General features: G+C 35.2%; 1 protein-coding gene across 1 annotated transcript in view; it reads right to left on the minus strand.

Annotated features, from left to right (window-relative positions):
• Nucleotides 1–16,967: 16,967 nt before the first annotated feature.
• Nucleotides 16,968–21,536, minus strand: part of LOC135202244 (putative inorganic phosphate cotransporter) — a 71,500-nt gene continuing 66,931 nt past the window's right edge. The window contains exons 9-10 of the mRNA XM_064231515.1: nucleotides 17,486–17,728; nucleotides 16,968–17,119 (exon numbers count right to left, since the gene is read on the minus strand). Coding sequence (XP_064087585.1) covers nucleotides 17,010–17,119; nucleotides 17,486–17,728 — 353 coding nt within the window. The 3' untranslated portion in view covers nucleotides 16,968–17,009. The remainder of the gene's footprint in view (nucleotides 17,120–17,485; nucleotides 17,729–21,536) is intronic.

The following is a 21,536-nucleotide window of genomic DNA, read 5'->3' on the forward strand; positions in this document are numbered from 1 at the left end:
CTCATAAAATTCATGTTAGCAATCCATGGTTTGTTATAATGGCATAATGAGCTTTGTATAGTTTAGTCCGTACATACATAGATTTTATGGGGGCGAATTACCTTCGTTCTACTTTGAAAGACACTTGTAAATTTCTGATATCAGCAACTTCAGGAAATGTTATATATATATATATATATATATATATATATATATATATATATATATATATATACTATATATATATATATATATATATATATATATATATATATATATATACATACATATATATATATATATATACATACATATATATATATATATATATGTATATATATATATTCCATTTCATAGCTTGAAAAGTTATCTTTAAGAACACCGATTCAGCTGTGGTGACTAGGTAACCACGTAAAGTTTATCATACCGTAGTTTTTATACACGAAAGCACCTTAAAGGATCACACACGTGAAGGCATGCACTCGCTTATTGAAAGATGACTAGAAATCTTTTTTTTATCACAAAAATAAGTAATTCCATATAAGGCGCCTTTGGTGTTATATATGTGTCAACTTGGATCTTAAAGAACTCTTCATTTTACCGAGATGAACCGCGGGCGCTTCTATTGACGCAGCAAGATGGTCTCTGGTTAGGTTACAGTTCATGACATTATCTTCAGCAAAATGTAACTAAATTTGTACACACACACACACACACACACACACACACACACACACACATATATATATATATATATATATATATATATATATATATATATATATATATATATAATATAGATTCTTTGTGAAACATCCATCAATGACTGACGTTTTGTTTTGATGATAATAATAAAAATAACGGCAATTTTCTGTTATTAGTTCCCGCTGTGATTGGAGGTTAATTATTTTACTTTATTTTTTTATTTCAATAAACTGATATGAGACATTACTAATTCAAGAGACAAATTAATTAAAAACACTGCATGCTCTGGAAGCATAATATATATATATATATATATATATATATATATATATATATATATATATATATATATATATATATATATATATTGCATCTAATAAAGTCTATGATTACTAGCCTGCACTCTTTAAATTTTCCGTTGTAACAGAAATTTCCAGTTTACGACAGTTTTGGACAAATGTTTATCGTTAAATTTTAAGCATTTACATAACATTATGTAACAGAACACACACAAGTAAAGCAACGGATTTCAGCGTCGAAATTAATCCTAAAATGCAGTAAGGAAAGTCCTGCTGCTTCTCTTCTCAACTGTCAGGAAATCTTAAGGTCTGGCTCTTAAAACCTCTTAGTTGGTAAGTTCTTGTTGGTATTATTGTATAATTCACACCAGTTTCTGCTACGGCCATAAACTGGTATATTCTATCTCTCGAAGTGGATACGAATACGTAGTGACACAGACCCACAGAGTGATACAGCGCATGCGCCGTGTTAATGTGTCAGCCTGTCAGTGTTTATTTACCTCTTCGCGCCAACTTAGTAGAAACGGTAAACTCAGCAATTAGAGATTGTAAGATTGTGAAGATTCAAATTATGTGAAGCTGAAGACGAGAAGCTGACTTTCTGAGGAGGAGTAATTAGTAGAGTCCATGCCTACCCACAGTATGGAAGAGGAAAAATTCAGTCATAAACCTGGATGAATCGATGTTCTGGGCATGCACACCAAATTAAGCATTTCCTAATAATAATATTAATAATAATAATAACATTCGGCCTGAGGTCAGGCTCAAGTCAGATGGCTATCAGTATCACCAGCTACTCAACATCAACTAGAGAGGGAAGGCTAAAATGTGGCCATAACTGAACAAACTGACAAGCACGATTGTTATTACTTAGATAGATTAGACAAAGAAATGAACCTACAAGCCTTACATCGAGATTATCTCATTATTATCAAAATATTTTTATTATTAATTATTCAGAAGATTAAACCTATTCACAGGGAACAAGCACACCAAAGAATATTAAGGTGTTGACCAGGGCGAAGTAAGACGAGGAAAAGATTCATACTGAAGGTAGACCCCCCCCCCCTCCCCCCCTCCCCACAACTTCTTCTATTAGAAGTCTTCGTCAAGGGAAAGAGTATACTCAAAGGAAGAGTTCCTTCTTTCTGCAGAGCCAGTCTTCTAGATTATTCCAACTGATTGACCAGAAGAGAGACATCTGCTAGAATAGGTCTAGATATCTGACTATTTGCCCGCTTTGACAGAGATCTTCCATTAGAAGTCTTCATCAAGGGACAGAGCATACTCGAAGGAAGAGTTCCTTCTTTCTGCAGAGCTGGTCTTCTAGATTATTCCAACTGATTGACCAGAAGGGAGACATCTGCTAGAATAGGTCTAGATATCTGACTATTTGCCCGCTTTGACAGAGATCTTCTATTAGAAGTCTTAATCAAAGGACAGAGCATACTCGAAGGAAGAATTCCCTCTTTCTACAGAGCCGGTCTTCTAGATTATTCCAACTGATTGACCGGAAGGAAGACATCTAGAATAGGTCTAGATATCCGACTATTTACCCACTTTGACAGAGATCTTTTATTAGAAGTCTTCATCAAGGGACAGAGCTTACTCGAAAGAAGAGTTCCCTCTTTCTACAAAGCCGGTCTTCTAGATTATTCCAACTGATTGACCAGAAGGAAGACATCTAGAATAGGTCTAGATATCCGACTATTTGCCCACTTTGACAGAGATCTTCTATTAGAAGTCTTCATCAAGGGACAGAGCATACTCGAAGGAAGAGTTCCTTCTTTCTACAGAGCCGGTCTTCTAGAGTATTCCAACAGATTGACAAGAAGGAAGACATCTGCTAGAATAGGTCTAGATATCCGACTATTTAACCCACTTTGACAGAGATCTTCTATTAGAAGTCTTCATCAAGGGACAGAGCATACTCAAAGGAAGAGTTCCTTCTTTCTGCAGAGCCGGTCTTCTAGATTATTCCAACTGATTGACCAGAAGGGAGACATCTGCTAGAATAGGTTTAGATATCCGACTATTTGCCCGCTTTGACAGAGATCTTCCATTAGAAGTCTTCATCAACGGACAGAGCATACTCGAACGAAGAGTTCCTTCTTTCTGCAGAGCCGGTCTTCTAGATTATTCCAACTGATTGACCAGAAGGAAGACATCTGCTAAAATAGGTCTAGATATCCGACTATTTGCCCGCTTTGACAGAGATCTTCTATTAGAAGTCTTAACTAGCATTTTTTAAAGACAGAGCATACTCGAAAGAAGAGTTCCCTCTTTCTACAGAGCCGGTCTTCTAGATTATTCCAACTGATTGACCAGAAGGAAGACATCTAGAATAGGTCTAGACATCAGACTATTTGCCCACTTTGACAGAGATCTTTTATTAGAAGTCTTCATCAAGGGGCAGAGCTTACTCGAAAGAGAGTTCCCTCTTTCTACAGAGCCGGTCTTCTAGATTATTCCAACTGATTGACCAGAAGGAAGACATCTAGATTAGGTCTAGATATCCGACTATTTGCCCGTTTTGACAGAGATCTTCTATTAGAAGTCTTAATCAAAGGACAGAGCATACTTGAAGGAAGAGTTCCTTCTTTCTACAGAGCCAGTCTTCTAGATTATTGTAACTGATTGACCAAAAGGAAGACATCTACTAGATATCCGACTATTTGCCCACTTTGACAGAGAACTTCTATTAGAAGTCTTCATCAAGGGACAGAGCATACTCAAAGGAAGAGTTCCCTCTTTCTGCAGGGCCGGTCTTCTAGATTATTCCAACTGATTGACCTGAAGGAAGACATCTGCTAGAATAGGTCTAGATATCCGACTATCTGCCCGCTTTGACAGAGATCTTCTATTACAAGTCTTCATCAAGGGACAGAGCATAATTGAAGGAAGATTTCCTTCTTTCTGCAGAGCAGGTCTTCTAGAGTATTCCAACTGATTGACCAGAAGGAAGACATCTGCTAGAATAAGTCTAGATATCCGACTCTTTGCCCGCTTTGACAGAGAACGTCTATTAGAAGTCTTCATCAAGTGACAGAGCATACTCGAAGGAAGAGTTCCTTCTTTCTGCAGAGACGGTCTTCTAGATTATTCTAACTGATTGACCAGAGGGAAGATATCTGCTAGAATAGGTCTAGATATCCGACTCATTGCCCACTTTGACAGAGATCTTCTATTAGAAGTCTTCATCAAGGGACAGAGCATACTCGAAGGAAGAGTTCCTTTTTTCTGCAGAGACGGTCTTCTAGATTATTCCAACTGATTGACCAGAGGGAAGATATCTGCTAGAATAGGTCTAATATCCGACTATTGGCCAGCTTTGACAGAGATCTATTGGAAGTCTTCATCAAGGGACAGAGCATACTCGAAGGAAGAGTTTCCTCTTTCTGCAGAGCCGGTCTTCTAGATTATTCCAACTGATTGACCAGAAGGAAGACATCTGCTAGAATAGGTCTAGATATCCAACTATTTGCCCGCTTTGACAGAACATCTATTAGAATTCTTCAAGGGACAGCATACTCGAAGGAAGACTTCCTTCTTTCTGCAGAGCCGATCTTCTAGATTATTCCAACTGATTGACCAGAGGGAAGACATCTGCTAGAATAGGTCTAGATATCCGACTATTTGCCCACTTTGACAGAGATCTTCTATTAGAAGTCTTCATCAAGGGACAGAGCATACTCGAAGGAAGAGTTCCTTATATCTGCAGAGCCGGTCTTCTAGAGTATTCCAACTGATTGACCAGAAGGAAGACATCCTCTAGAATAGGTCTAGATATCCGACTATTTGCCGCTTTAACAAAGAACTTCTATTAAAAATTTTCATCAAGGGACAGAGCATACTCGAAGGAAGAGTTCCTTCTTTCTGCAGAGCCGGTCTTCTAGATTATTCCAACTGATTGACCAAAAGGAAGACATCTACTAGATATCTGACTATTTGCCCGCTTTGACAGAGAACTTCTATTAGAAGTCTTCATCAAGGGACAGAGCATACTCGAAGGAAGAGTTCCCTCTTTTTGCAGAGTCGGTCTTCTAGATTATTCCAACTGATTGACCAGAAGGAAGACATCTGCTAGAATAGGTGTAGATATCTGACTGTTTGCCCACTTTGACAGAGAACTTCTATTAGAAGTCTTCATCAAGGGACAGAGCATACTCGAAGGAAGAGTTCCTTCTTTCTGCAGAGCCGATCTCCTAGATTATTCCAACTGATTGACTACAAGGAAGACATCTGCTAGAATAGGTCTAGATATCCGACTATTTGCCCGCTTTGACAGAGAACATCTATTAGAAGTCTTCATCAAGGGACAGAGCATACTCGAAGGAAGAGTTCCTTCTTTTTGCAGAGCTGGTCTTCTAGATTATTCCAACTGATTGACCAAAAGGAAGACATCTGCTAGAATAGGTATAGATATCCGACTATTTGCCCGCTTTGACATAGATCTTTTATTAGAAGTCTTCATCAAGGGACAGAGCATACTTGAAGGAAGAGTTCCTTCTTTCTGCAGAGCCGGTCTTCTAGATTATTCCAACTGATTGACTACAAGGATGACATCTGCTAGAATAGGCCTAGATATCCAACTACTTGCCCGCTTTGACAGAGATCTTCTATTAGAAGTTTTCATTAAGGGACAGAGCATACTCGAAGGAAGAGTTCCTTTTTTCTGCAGAGCCAGTCTTCTAGATTATTCCAACTGATTGACTACAAGGAAGACATCTGCTAGAATAGGTCTAGATATCCTACTATTTGCCTGCTTTGACAGGGAACTTCTATTAGAAGTCTTCATAAAGGAACAGAGCATACTTGAAGGAAGAGTTCCCTCTTTTTGTCCAACTGATTGACCAGAAGGAAGACATCTGCTAGAATAGGTCTAGATATCCGACTATTTGCCCACTTTAACAGAGAACTTCTATTAGAAGACTTCATCATGGGACAGAGCATACTCGAAGGAAGATTTCCTTCTTTTTGCAGAGCCGGTCTTCTAGATTATTCCAGCTGATTCACTACAAGGAAGACATCTGCTAGAATAGGTCTAGATATCCGACTATTTGCCCGCTTTGACAGAGAACTTCTATTAGAAGTCTTCATCAAGGGACAGAGCATACTCAAAGGAAGAGTTCTTTCTTTTTGAAGAGCCGGTCTTCTAGAGCAGGGGTTCCCAAACTATGGGTCGCGAAAAGATTCTTTTGGGTCGCAAGAAGACGAGGTGATTGTAAGGTATATTATCTTTAAGAAATTTCCACCTCATATATATTATATATATATATATATATATATATATAATATATATATATATATTATATATATATATATATATATATATATTTACAGGACATTTTGAGTAAACATAAAATAAATACATATACACACACACACATATATACATCACCTATGTATAATGATGATGATTAAAAAAAAGAAACTTATGAACTGTTACCTCTCATTCATATTTCATAAATCTAACCAAGCTATAAACTTAACCTGAACTTATTAAAAAATAAATATAATTACTAATAACTAAAGTACGGTTTGTATTGGATTTTGCCAAAGTGTACGTAGACCTGGGAAAAAGAAAATATTAATCCTTCCTTGTATAGGTTCTTGAAACATTATATATACATACTGAACACTGAAATACCTGATACAATGTCATTATTCCTTATGAAAACAGTAGGCCTTGTATCGAAAACAAATTCGTTGTATCCTCTTTCTCAGTCTTGCAACACTCAGCTGATCGTACGCGTACGGTGCACAGCGTAAGGTTTGATTGTATCGTCGGTTCTATATTTTTTACTACATGATGAAAAACAAATCTATGGTATGCATATATGTATGTTAATATATATATATATATATATATATAATATATATATATATATATATATATATATATAGATATATATATATATATATAATATACAGTAACAAAATACTCATTTGCACAATTGGCTAATTCACGTCCAGTTAATGCACGGTCAGACACCTCAGTACGCTCTAATGTAACCGTCTTCCTCTTATCTAAAACAGAATTCAGACAAGACCAGATCATACGAGAATTTTTGCCTGCCTCATAAAACTTCTTCATATAGTACCAGACGTTTTGATCTACATAAAACGTTGGTTAATCTGTTTCTGTACCATATACTGCAACTTAACGATTTTTCCTGCTAGGTATAGCTTGTACAGTTTTTGCTTTCTTTGCGATACACTGCTTGAGGCTTAGGGGTCATCCAAGAGCAGATTCTTTTAACTTTACTGTGTATTTTTATCAGAGGAAATGGCTTTTTTATAAAGCAAAGTCAAACAAATGTTTTTGAGAAATAAAGGTCAAATGTTCCATTTACATTAGCATTAGTAAAAGTGAAAACAAAATGAGACAGCAACATCGCAAAGGTGACCTTCCCTCTCTCGCTTAAGGTCTCTTATCATGAAGTACGCTTATGGGCTAACGGTGGGGAAATGAGCCAACAGGGAAATGGTCAGTTATATCAATGGGAATAACAAAAGAATGTCTCACGCCGGCGTCGCCCTGTGAGATCCAAATCTGACCCAACAGGCTAAACCTAGTGATTTGGTTTTGCGGATTAATTTTAGTTGGAATAGTTACAAGAAGGCATAGACCCAGTTCAAACATGCTACTTACAAAATAGTCAACATAACTGTACTAATTCATATTAAAAAGGTTCATATTAAAATCACCACAAACAATAGCCGGTATATGAAGGTTGAGAACATTCCTTAAGAAGGACGCAAAAGCAAGAACAAAGTCATTATTTTTGACATGAGAAGATGTGGGTGGATGATAAGTGGCATAACATATAAGTTTTTTACAATTAATAATAAACTCAACAGTCAGCAATTCAAACAAGTGGTTTAAGAAGGAATACTCATTAATAATTCTGGTTTGGATGCCATTTCTGACAAAAATCTTGATACCTCCACCAAGGTGATCACGGTACGAGTCATAACTGTAAAAACCAGGAATTGTATAAACAACATCTTTATCTTTAGCAAGCCAGGTTTCAACTAAGACAATGCAAGAGAAATATGTGAGTAAATGACAGAAATATATAAAAACACACTAAAATTCTTCTTACAACTACGAATGTTGAGCATAAGCAAATTAAAATATGGTTCTGACAGAAATTGGCACAGTACGCAAATCATAATATTTACAGGCAAATCATAATATTTACGGGTAAATAATTGTCAATGTCAGGTAAAAATGTAGGGTATTCACCATTAGCTAAATCAGCTTCAAGCGACATAACTAGGACGAATCAGGGTCAGCAGCCGCTGCTGATTCCTGACACATAATATTTTCCAGATCAGCAAGAGTCTTAGCCTGCACAAACGATCGGATTCACTGAGTCTGTAGAAGATATTCCCTCCTCTGGTAAAAACCTACTTAATTTTATTTGGATATTGTTTCCTAAGCTGGCGAAGGTTATTGAACAACGAGTGGTTAGCCGGCGAGTGGTTAGCCGGCGTAAGGTACTCCAACATGAAAAAACCAGCAGGCCGCCGATGCTTAGCCTGCCTCAGCAAATACAGCCTCGACGATACGTTTGAACACTCGATCCTTAAGAATTTCTTTTCTCGTCCGAAGAGACCAACATGCACACTTGCAATATCAACATTGGTCACATTATCGCCACAGATTGTCTTACAGACTTCACCTTTCAGACTTTGGAAATTTGTTGATGTTCCAGCAGTTGCCGCTGTTATCAGCTCATTCACAGCTGATAAATAAATAAATAAAAGTAAAGAAATAAATACATTAATTAATTAAAATAATAAAAAAATCAAAATAAAAAATTTAAAATAAAATAATAAGAATAAATGAAAATAAAATAATAGAAAAAATAAATACAAAAAATTGATAAATAAATGAATAAATAAAAAATAAATATAAAATAATGAATAAAACGAGTATATAAAAATAAATAAAATAAGAAAATAAATCGAATAAGTAAAAATAAATAAATAGATAAATAATGATAAAAATAAATAAATTAATTAATTGATTGAATAAATGAATATATAAAATGAATAATAATAAATAAATAGATAAAAATAAATAAATAAAAACAAATAAATAAAAACAAATAAATAAATAAAAATAAAGAAAATTGATAAACAAAAAAATTTTAAAAATAATAAATAGCAATAATAAAGAATAATAAACAAAATTAAACGATTAATTAATATATAATAATAACAACAACAACAACAACAATAATAATAATAATAATAATATAATAATAATAATAATAATAATAATAATAATAATAATAATAATAGGCATGATTCAGTGGCAAAAACCCTCCACTGGAGCCTGTGCAAGAAACGCCTTGCAGTAATAAGTGATACGAGCACCAACCTGAAGTAGTGATAGAAAACGATCAGGCAAAGATCCTCTGGGACTATGGTATCAGAACAGATAAGGTAATACGTGCAAATAGACCAGACGTGACGTAGATTGACAAAATCAAGAAGAAAGTTTCACTCATTGATGTCGTAATACCTTGGAACACCAGAGTTGGAGACAAAGAAAGGGAAAAAATGGATAAATATCAAGACCTGAAAATAGAAATAAGAAGGATAGGCGATACGCCAGTGGAAATTGCACCGATAATCATATGAATACTAGGCACGATCCCAAGATCCCTGAAAAGGAATTTAGAAGAACTAGAGGCTGAAGTAGCTCCAGGACTCATGCAGAAGAGTGTTATCCTAGAAATGGCGCAAATAGTAAGAAAAGTGATGGATTCCTAAGTAGGCAGGATGCAACCCGGAACACCACACTATAAATACCACCCAGTTGAATTGGAGGACTGTGAGAGACAAAATAATAATAATAATAATAATAATAATAATAATAATAATAATAATAATAATAATAATAATAATAATAATAATATGGAAGTTACTGAAAGATATCATTAGTGAAAGGCGGTACAACTACCTAGAAAATACAAACACCATCCCCCACCAGCAGAAAGATTTCAGAGGGAAGTGTAGGGGCACATATGACTAGCTCCTGATAGGCAAAATGGTAATGAAGAATAGCAAGAGAAGGAAAACCAACATAAGCATGGAATGGATCGACTACAGGAAAGCCTTCGACATGATACCAACACACATGGCTAATAGAATCCTTGAACATATATGGGGCAGAGGAAAGCATCATCAGCTTCCTCAAAAATACAATGGGCAACTAGAATACAGTATTCATAAGCTCTGGGATAAGACTAGGAGAGTTTAACATCAGGAGAGGGATCTTCCAGGGCGACTCACTGTCCCCACCACTCTTCGTAGTAGCCATGATTCACATGACAAAAGCACTACAGAAGATGGGCCCAAGCACGACTTCAGCGAGAGTTTCTACGACTTGTGCAAAGTGCATGGGCACACCGCCTCGTGGTCGAGATGCCACAAGAAAGCAGCAGCGGTTATTACCATTGCTATGACAGGGACGGACAATCCTTCAGTTCTAGTAGGTCCTGCACCTCCCAAAGGTCACTATCCTACCCACCAGGTCCGAGCTTTCGATGACACTGGTGTGCAGATATCCATCATTCGCGAGGATGAGATTCCTTACGGAGCTCGAGTTGACAGGCATCAATTCGTCACAAAGGAGAGCCCTAACCACGTTAAGATTTTCTTGCCTACTGTCTGGCCGAGATTCACTCGACCTTACTGCTGTAAGGCATGTACTATGGAGGTTATACCGTCCTGCTAGGACAAGATTTTAAGCTTCCTCCTACCTTTTCGCAGTCCTAGTGCCACTGCAGTTCCTTACATACCTCCAGACTAATCCTACAGTCCTCCAACAACCAAGGTATCTACAGTGAGAGGTAGCGGTTATCCACACCCCCTCATATCCCAGAAGACTCTTTGTGTACTGTACTGAACATCTGTACGAGAAGTCTACTGATGTTTGGTGCGGGCGTGGTTCTTTATAGCTCCCTCCTGGGCGTGGCAGGAGAATCTCTTACACAGGCGCATGCTGGTTATACAAAAGGTGGGCATAAGTAAGGTGGTTGCATCTGGAGCAAAGGAAATCGGCTTGTCGTCATCTCTTGCCTGCCTAGGCCACGCCCCCTTTACACCTGGGCGGCTGTGCGATGAAGGCAGGCTTACATTAATTGTAATTTAATTGAAATGTTATCCATTGCACATTCTTAAGGTATTGTTGTAATTGTATTCATTCAAAGACATCTGTTTTATATTAATTTTAGTTGTAATTGAAATTTGCTAAACGGATGATTACGTCACACTACAGATATGACGGTCACATACAGAAATATTTCTAGGAAATCAATAAAATCTAAACATTTCCTCATGTTTTCTTGATTTTATGTGGTACAGACACCATAATTTAGCTATGTTAAAATGTCAATATAGTTCAAAAGATCGCCTTCCCTCTTTGAGAACTGAAATAGGAAGGTCAGAGTGTAAATGGGGAGGAGCTTAGTGATAGAAAACGATCAAGGAATTATTCTCGGGGGACTGTGGTATCAGAACAGAAAGGGGATAAGGGCCAATAGACGTGACGTTGATTGATAACATTAAAAAGAAAGTATCACTCATTGATGTCGCAATACCATGGGACACCAGAGTAGAAGGGAAGAGATTGAGAAGTATCAGAGAGAGAGAGAGAGAGAGAGAGATAGAAGAGAGAGAGAGGAGAAGAGAGAGAGAGTAGAGAGAGAGAGAGAGGGGGGAGGGGGAATGACTTCGATGATTATATCATAGTTTATCTGTAAAGACTGAAATATAAATATATACACTGCATGTGAAAATGGCCTCCGTAGGAGCTTTAATAGCCTGTTTAAGTAGTGTCAATGAATTGTCAGAATCCAGTCTTCGAATCAGGATGTAAACCTGAAAAACTCTACGGTTTATACAACGAATGTTTAACTACAGCCTATGACATCTTTAAATAAAACAAAAATTGACTCTCATAATTACCTATTTCAGACATGCCAATATTCCCCCCCTGGTGCGTTCTTCCGCAGTTTAAGCAACATTAAGGAAATCATAACTATGAAAATAGACCTACATAATATTACTGCAGCTGAGGCAGAAATTAATTTTAATTTAACATGTTTAAAAGATGGTTTACTTCAAGAATAAACGTAGAAATAATGAAATAATATCAATATAAATTAAGGTTAAAAAATACAATTAAAATTAATAGAAATTTAGTATAAATGAAATAATATTAATAAAAATAAACCTAAAATTATCAGTTATAAATATAAATACAATAAAAAAATAATAATGCATAAAAAATATAAAAATAAAAATATTAATAATATACATACAAGTAAAATGATAATAATGAAATTTAGTAATAACAATAACTGTAAAAAAATAAAAATAATTAATAAAATTATATAAAAATAAATACAATTAGTAAAATTAATAATAATAAAATATCAAAAAATATAAAGTATATATGAAAATAAAAAAAATAAGAATAACAAAGTAATACGTATTATCAATAATAAAAAAAAAAGTAAAAAATAATAATAAAAATAAAAAGAAAGAATAAATAAATAAATAAATAAAATCAATGAAAACAAAAATTAATAAGTAAATAAAAACGAATAAATTAATAATTAATAAAAATAAATAAATAAATAAATAAAAATAAATGAATAAATAAATAAATAAATAAATAGAAATAAATAAATTGATAAAATAGAAATAAATAAAAAATTAAGAAATAAAAATAAAATAAAAAATAAATAAATAAAAAAAATAGTAAATAAATACATAAATAAAATAAAATATAAATAAATACATAAATAAAATAAACAAAAAATAAATAAAAATAAGTAAATATTTAAATAAGTAAATAAAACAATAGAAAGAAAAAAGTAAAAATAAATAAATATATAAATAAACAAATAAAACAATAGAGAGAAAAAAGTGAAAATAAATAAATAGATGAAATAAAAAAAGAAATAAGTAAAAATAAATAAAAGTAAAAAAGAATAAAAGTAGATAAATGAATAAAAACAAAAAAGTTAAAAAAATAAATAAATAAAACAAAAATAAATAAATAAATGAAAATAAATATATAAATAAATGAAATAAATCGATAAAAACAAATAAATAAAATAAATAAATAAATATATAAAAATAAATAAATAATGAATATATAAAAGTGAACGAATGAATGAATGAATGAATAAATAAATAAATAAATAAATAAATAAATAAAAATTAATAAATAATTAAATAAATAATATGAGGTGGGTAAGCAGAGATCATTTCCTATATTTTAATGTACACATGTTAAATAATTTGTGGGTTTCTTATAAATACTGAATTTATATAGGAAAGATTCTATATGTAATAATACATCCCTTTCCTAGATGTGCTAATTTTTGGATCGAAAATTATAAAGTAATCCTTATGGGAACAATTAAAGTCTTCCTTTGGCCCCTTAATTGCGTGTTAAAGCCTCAATGAATGTTGGTAATCCTGCTTCCTCTCCGGACAAGGAGGAGCAGCAGTCATTGTTTGCTACCAGAACGAAGAACTTGGTCCCGTTCTTCAAAACGTCCCCTTGATAATATCAAGGTTCAATTTTAGATATATAGAACTCCCTTAATAATAGTTATCATATATATATCGATGCAGGATTTATTCGTGGTCTTGCTAAAACTATATAATAGTTACGCCTTCAAACAACCAAACGTCATCATAGGATTGTCATAGCACTAACTAGAGATATCTTTAGCGTACATTCACTCTTGAGAAAACATTACTTGATAAAAAATTATCTTTATTGGTATTCCTAGCACGCGATGCCCTTTATTTAGTATGAATAGCAAACAGGAATCTTCTTTGCATTACTAGCAACGTCTTTCGTCATATAATAATATCAATATCTTTTATATCTTCAAAGTGATTTTATTTGATTTATGAAATTTTGTCGCGGGGCAGACAAAATTACTATAGTTTACCACTAAACTACTTTTTTACGTTTTCTCTTCAGTTGAAAATTGTTTCTATAGAAAATTGTATTTTAGGATATTGGATAACTAGAAAAAATAGCTCCCCCCTCTCTAATCGAAAACTCAAAATCTGGTCCAACAGCAAATCATAGTTTGGAGAATTTGAAAGTTGCCTTCTGTTATTTTTTAAGCTTTTCTTTTTAATATAGACTGGAAAAAGACGACCAGCAGACGACACAGGGCAGACGAATTTTGAGAAAGGGTGGAAGCATAAAACAAAATACGGAGATGAAAGTCTATAAAAAAATATAAATCATAAATTTATATATTTTGATATATAAACATTGTTATATTTTAGATTTAATGGTGGTTAGATTGGTAGATCTAGGGTACTTATCCGTGGCGGCCTAGACTATGGCAGTTGCGGTTTTTCTATACAGTTTTACCTACTGAACAAGAATTTTGAGTAATATCTATTCGGACGACTGTAATTAACTCCCCCGGGGCCAGTACTAAACATTGGACGGCCCAATCCCTAGTGGATGTCGTATCCGCGGTTACGTTCCTTGCAGTCTGTGCGGACTGCTTCTGTAGAAATACCGTTAGATTAAAAGGTTTTGGCCCTTAGTTGTCATACATCAAAACCATTCAAGTTGAGCAGGTGTGCGATGTTGCTATAAATTATTTTATATTTAATTATCTCGCTAATTCCTGTAACTATAACTTAGTACCTTTATAGCCAATGAGTTATTAGTTATATAATTATTCAAGTTACTTACTAGACAGAGTTGAATTTGACCCAGCACTCTTTAAATCAAAGATAATATTCTTTTAATTACAAGATACAGTCAGTTACAACTAATATAGCATTATTTAGGGTGAATATGTTATATTGTGCAGTCCTGACTCATCAACAAGAAAAAAACATAGACAACTTTGATCAATGCACTTTTCGAAGAATGGCTCTCAATGTCTATGTCAGAGAAGAAAAACGTAATATCGATAAAATCTTATGTGAATTTAAAGAAAATACGGAATTTAGTGGAAGCAAGGAATCTTTGCGCATAATTTTAAATACGGAAGAGTGGACGGAAAATCATTTCTTATGGAACGGCCTGCTGTGGTTAGTGCAAGAAGAAAATTTCTAAGGAAAAAGTGTGTCCAAATCTAACGTTAGCTAACCAAAATGATCGAGATGACCTTTGTGTACGAGACTGAAATTGCCGGAAAACCTCAGCGCGTTTGTTAATTGCAAAATTGCCAGAAACATTATCATTGCTTCCATGTGTTTTCTAATGATGTCAAATATGAGTAAATTTTCATTTCAAATTTTGTTTATGAATTGTCCTTTATTTATGATACAGGATAATACTTTTCCCGCGCTCTCCCCTCGGCTCGAGAGCGCTGATATATATATATATATATATATATATATATAATATATATATATATAAAAATTAACTGCATTAAGAGTTAAATATCATGGGTAGGGGGCATGGATCTATACATACTGCAGAGGGGATTGAGATGGTGGGGGGCGCAAGGCAAAAAGTTTAAGAACCACTGCTTTAGACTTAAATCTGCACGTTTTTTATCTAAAAACACGGTGGTGAGGGTTCTGTGTACATATATAGGAATTCATATGCGTGGATTTGATGAGTGGACATGAAAATGAAACCGACTAGCCCCCTAGCAGTGAACATTTTCGTATCTCGGTCACATCATTATTGTTAGAAGATTAGTATGTTCATCTCGTAGGCTATAGTTTTTTCTACGATTATTCCATTCCTGAGGTCATCAGGTTACATTTTGGCCTGAATTTGCACCTAACCCCAAGATTTTCAGTTATTCCGAGTCCATCGCTATCGAATTAATCAGCTTTAAAATTTCTGGAGTTAATACCTGCACCGTAGCCTTTATAAATGGCTATATAGGATAGCCTACAACTTTTTTTTTATTTGTATTGATTTAAGCGAGATTCCTCTACCTTCATCAAACTACTCAGATCACCATTTTGCCCCTAAACATTATCAATGGCCGAGGTATTTATCAAGTTGTTGCCACAGAAATTGTAAGTTTCAAAAAGAGGAAAAGAAAAAAATTGAGACAAAAACGTCCGTCTATCAGTAGCCAACCTGATTCTTTAGTCCTGTAACTCCTCTGTTCGTGGTCAAATTGTGTTTCGTTCATTTCAAATCGTCCCCTGATCATCTTCTCTATCTATTCTTAATTTTTTATCATCTCAACTGCTGTTCTTACACACTTACGAATACGTCTTGGTACTGGTAGTACATCTAGCTACGGAGCCTAGAGTAAGATCCGACAACCACTGAGTTCCAGCGACAACTGTCGGACCTCCTCTGTGGCGTGGTTGGTATGGTATTAGCGTGCCACCTCGGTGGTCGCGGTTCGATTCTCGGCCATTCCATTGAGGAGTGAGAGATGTGTATATCTGGTGATAAGAAGTTCACTCTCGACGTGTTCGGAATCACGTAAAAGCCGTTGGTCCCGTTGCTGAATAACCACTGGTTCCATGCAACGTAAAAGCACCATACAAACAAACAAACAAACAACTGCCGGTCTTTGAAATTCTGATCCGACTGACACCGCGCTCACTCTGATCATCGTACTGTATCTGAACAATCATTGTGTACTTGAAGTTCTAGGTTTATCTTCTGCCGTGATGAATCCTGGAGCTTGCTCGCTTCGAAGACCAGATATGCCATGTATTATTTTGACAATGTTATATATCATTTGCAGATATATCATTACTGTTCTCAATTCGAGATAGTAGTTTGAACTTACGATTCTCGAACGGCCATGTTGAAGAAATGCTTCCGAACTAATACTTTCTTAAAACTACATATCAGATGAGGTGTGTGAACAACACATGTAACTTTAGCATATAATTTGTTTTAAATATGAAATAATATAATTTATTAATATATTAAAGTCTACAAATATCTACATATGAAAGTATTTTTTGTTTTCCAGTATCGGTAAAGAAATATCCGATCGTATCTATTTCCTTTTGGGCTCATTCCATGGCTGCACTTTGTCCGTTCCAGACAGCAAATATGCCGACTCTCCGATGAAGTAAGTCACTGCCGAGATTCCAAAAATAATCCGCCAGGCGCTCAGTGTTTGCTGAGGAAGAAATGCAGGTGCTAGATTAGATTAAATGCATTAGTTCCGTGGGATGGATAAAAGGCCATCGGCTCACACGTACTCGGTTACTAATATTTTGCAGTTTTTGAGTGGTTTTGCTGTCGCCTGAAATGAACCACTTTATAGTGGTCGATTGAATTAAAGTCTGTTATAACAGACGGACGCGGGCATTCAGCTGGGACCTATGAGGCTATTCGGCGATGAAAAAGAAATTATGTAAAAGGGTTAAAAGGTGTAGTATGAGAACCTCGCAGTTGTACTACGAAACAGATGTGAGGGGAGGGTGAAAAATAAGATGGAAGAGTAAAAGAAATGAAAGGGGTTGCATGTGCAGCTAGAACTCACATTGCCAGTCGTAATCGCTCCTACAACCAATGCGTGACAATCCCAGTGAAGGAGCCCATGGTGTTTTACCATTCCTTTCAACACTCCGGTCGAAGTTAGGGGCGATGTCTTGTTCACCCACATTAGCCCCGCTGTACTTGGCGCCGTTGATGCTGACTGCTAGACACAGCAGCACAACGGCTAACGGTGCGTTGCAGTCCACGAAGCACATGGCTATTAGGCATATACAAGATGAGTAAAGACCTGTGGACATACACGAAATGAGTTGGAATCTGCATTGAAGGATCTCATCCTTAGTTGTTAGTTTTGATGGTAATTGAAATTGAAAAGTGCCCATAACAAGTTTGGAGTCGGCTGATCATTGAAATGAGCGGTTTCCCGCAACAGACTGGCGTCTCAGCTGATATCTGGAATCGTATTGTCAGTCCAGCTAGTACCAAATCGTTCCTAATAACTTATACTTCTACTGGTAAGAGCTTATGCAGAATTGCTACTGACCTGTGAACTTGAACTTGAAACTGAAGTTATGGCTTTCTCACACTTATGTAAATCTGTTCAGTTCTAATACTGAAAAAAAAAAAGATTTATAGGATAAGCGCAGATCCATAAAGATGTGTGAAAGTAGTTGGTAACTGAATTCATCTATAGTTGGCCTATTGATAACTAATGAAAGGCACACACGTAGAATAACTAATAGACACTAATAACTAAAAAGACAAATGAGTAGGACTCATTTTCTGGACTATGTACTGAATGTACTATTACTTTTTCAGCGGCCGAGTTCAAACTTGCGTAAGGGTCTTTTTAATTTCAGACATAATAGCAAGGCGTGTTCTCGATTCCGTTGTCGTTAAGAAGATATAAGAAAGGAATTCAAGACGAATTGTGGAGACCACGAAGACACTCTTCGATAAAATTAACACAATCACAAGGAGGAAGGAAACAATTTCTTGTAAAATAATATTTTCTACGCCTACTGAATATCTAATACGACGTCAACAGGGTATTTAGAGGATAAAATTACCAAATAGATGGCATATGCAGCTTGTCTGGTAAATACCAGAAAGTTTTCTTTGCTCCCTGGACAATTCTCATAATATTCTCTTAGATAATTAGTTTGTCGTCGACGTTTTCTAATTCCTGTTTAAAGATCTTTTATATTTTATTAGAAAAACGTGCTCCATAGCAATGTAGTAAAGAACAATAGGTAATAAAAGATGTGAGATTAGCATATATTGCGGTGAAGGATGAATAATACAGTATGTCAATTAAAAGATACTAAAGCACAGAATGATTTCTGAGATATTGGAAAATCTCTGATGCAGCCGAACCTTCGCAAGTTTCACTCACGATGACAACCAGACACATCCAAAGAGATGCTTTTTCAAGCATCCGACGTAAAAAGAGAAAATAATTTATATCATTCTTTTTTTTTTTAATTGGAGAATACGAAGAATATCTTTAAAAATAAAATTCCTTAGTTATACAACAAAATCCTAACCAAGAACAGTACGCGACTTTGCCCACAAAATCAGCAACCCACCCAATTCTTTAGATCTTAAAAAGTTCTTTATTATAGCAGAGGTAGAGTTTGTTTTTTGTTTTTTTTGCGAAGATTTCCATAAATCTGCCGTCAAACTTCGAAACTCCCGAATGTCCTCCTCATTAAATTTATTTTATGCCAAAAGTACTTTATTTTAGAGGAATAGTTTCTTAACTCCCGGGATAATAGTTTTCTATGTAGAGTCGAAGGTCTAGATTGCAATCTTTTACTACTGTTATTATGTAAGTGGATACAATCATACGTTGCATATATTTTTTCTTTGGTCCAATGAAAATAACGATAAAAGCCGAAAACAAACGAGGTTTACATTAAAGTTTCATTTTGCGTCACTTACACGAAAATCATCTTGACAAATGACTCATTTCGTAATGGAGAGATACAAATGTGATACGTTTATTCCAGTAGAATGAAATCAGCGTGAACTGGAAAGAGCAGATCCATTTCTTGAGTAGTCCTACTACGAATCATCAGAGAGCGAGAAGGTCTAGGGCTCTAGGCAAAGGACTGTGATGGCAATTAATCAAACGCTCGAATCCAGTTAGAGAACCCACTTGGAATTCAAGACTTTCAGCAGAAAGAGCTCCAGAAGATTTGAGGAAATCGAGAAGACGAGAAGTCACAGTTGTCAAAATTGAGACGTTTGGTAATGACTTGGAGAATTTCCAATTTAGTCTTGTAATCATTAATCTAATCAAATCATACTCACCCTTTATCTTTGCAACACAGAAATATAAATCTCTTTAGTAATATTTAGCAATACTTTATTACCACTTAAAACTTGAGCCTCGAATTATTATCTGGTTCTCAAATGCCGTTTTTAAAAATGTACATGTCTTTTATAGATAGTTTAAGTTTATTCCTTTTCCGTATCTATCCACGTCATGATTTTTTCATCGCCTATGGAAGCTGTAGAATTAAAATACACGTTATTCGTAGATGTCTATAAAATAGCGGAATTTGAACATTGCTAAAGTTTTAAACACATTATATAAGTTATGAGGATCGTATACTTTTATACTTTTCATTTCAAAATTATGTTTTTTGCAGTGACTATTACAATTATAAGTAGTAGTAGTGGCAGATGTAGTAATATTGGTCGAACGATAGCAGTAGTAGTAGTAGTAGTGAAAATTGATTACTCCTATGATAACATGATAATACTGTATAAGACTTTGATGTAAGGTTATATTTTGCATAAAAGGTTAAAGTTTGCAACCTCATAAATGTTTCACACTATGCATGAGATTGTTTATGAAAATACTTCATTTCGCTAATAATTAGCAATAGGGCAAAGTAGGCATAAAGTATCGGAGACTAATTTCACGTTCTAAGATCCGATAGGATCTCTTGCTTCTCTGATGCTTCCAATTTCAATTTCCGAATCCAACACACCCCCCCCCCCCCCCACACACACACAATACTTAATGGAGAAGGTTAATCAACTATCTGTGCCTTACATAATTGAGTCTTCGGATTCGTGAAATGCGCATTACAAACTTCTTCTTTCCTCCTGTTTCTGAAAGGCGGCAATTGGAGAACAATTGCCTTCTAATTTTGCGGACGGGGCATCTCTACTTGAATTAGTGGCCACTGACTTGACATCTTGAGGGAATTAGTCAAGGGATGCTAACGCTCATTTCATTTAGAGAGAAAGAGAGAGAGAGAGAGAGGAGAGAGAGAGAGAGAGAGAGAGAGAGAGAGAGAGAGCAGCACTTCCCTATATGTGCAAAAACTGTGATGGTTCCAATTTTAATACTGTATGTGCCTTTTGTGTCATGGTACGTTTTAGTAAAATGTATGACTAACCTTTGGTGCAGCTATCTAATAGTTTCTTTAGGGAGACTTTCGTCTGTAATTTTTAGTAAATAAATCTATTACTCGACTCCTTGCGCAACTTACAACATTATCATGAACCGCGAAGACACAAACGTCGTTTTGAGGCTCACGGCTCCATTGCTGAATAAAGACTGCACATTCACAAGGGCTGAGGAAAACACGCTCACGACCCCTTTCTTGTTCTCCGGATTCTACCGTTTATTCAATACAAGATCGATATCCCTTTTCCCTTTCCGTTCTTTGTCTGTCTGATGAAAAGAAACATTCCCCTGTCATTTGACGAGAGATGAGTCGGTCTTAAACAAAGGTAGTTCTGTCTATTTTTTGTTTTATGTAAAAGAAAACTGTTTCTGTTTGCCCTCACATCTTAAAAATCTACAAAGGCTAGAGTGTTGCAAATTGTTATGTTGATCATCCACCCTCCAATCATCAAACATACCAAATTGCAGCCCTCTAGCCTCAGTAGTAGTTTTTCTTTGATTTAAGGTTTAAGTTGGCCATAATCGTACGTCTGGCAACGATATAGGGCAGGCCACCACCGGGCCGTGGTTAAAGTTTCATAGGCCGCTGCTTATACGGCATTATATCAAAGCCACAGGAAGATAGATCTATTTTCGGTGGCCTTGATTACACGATGTACAGAAAACTCGA

This window comes from Macrobrachium nipponense, chromosome 30 (genome assembly GCF_015104395.2).
Source record: "Macrobrachium nipponense isolate FS-2020 chromosome 30, ASM1510439v2, whole genome shotgun sequence".
In the NCBI taxonomy this organism is placed as follows: Eukaryota; Metazoa; Arthropoda; class Malacostraca; order Decapoda; family Palaemonidae; genus Macrobrachium; species Macrobrachium nipponense.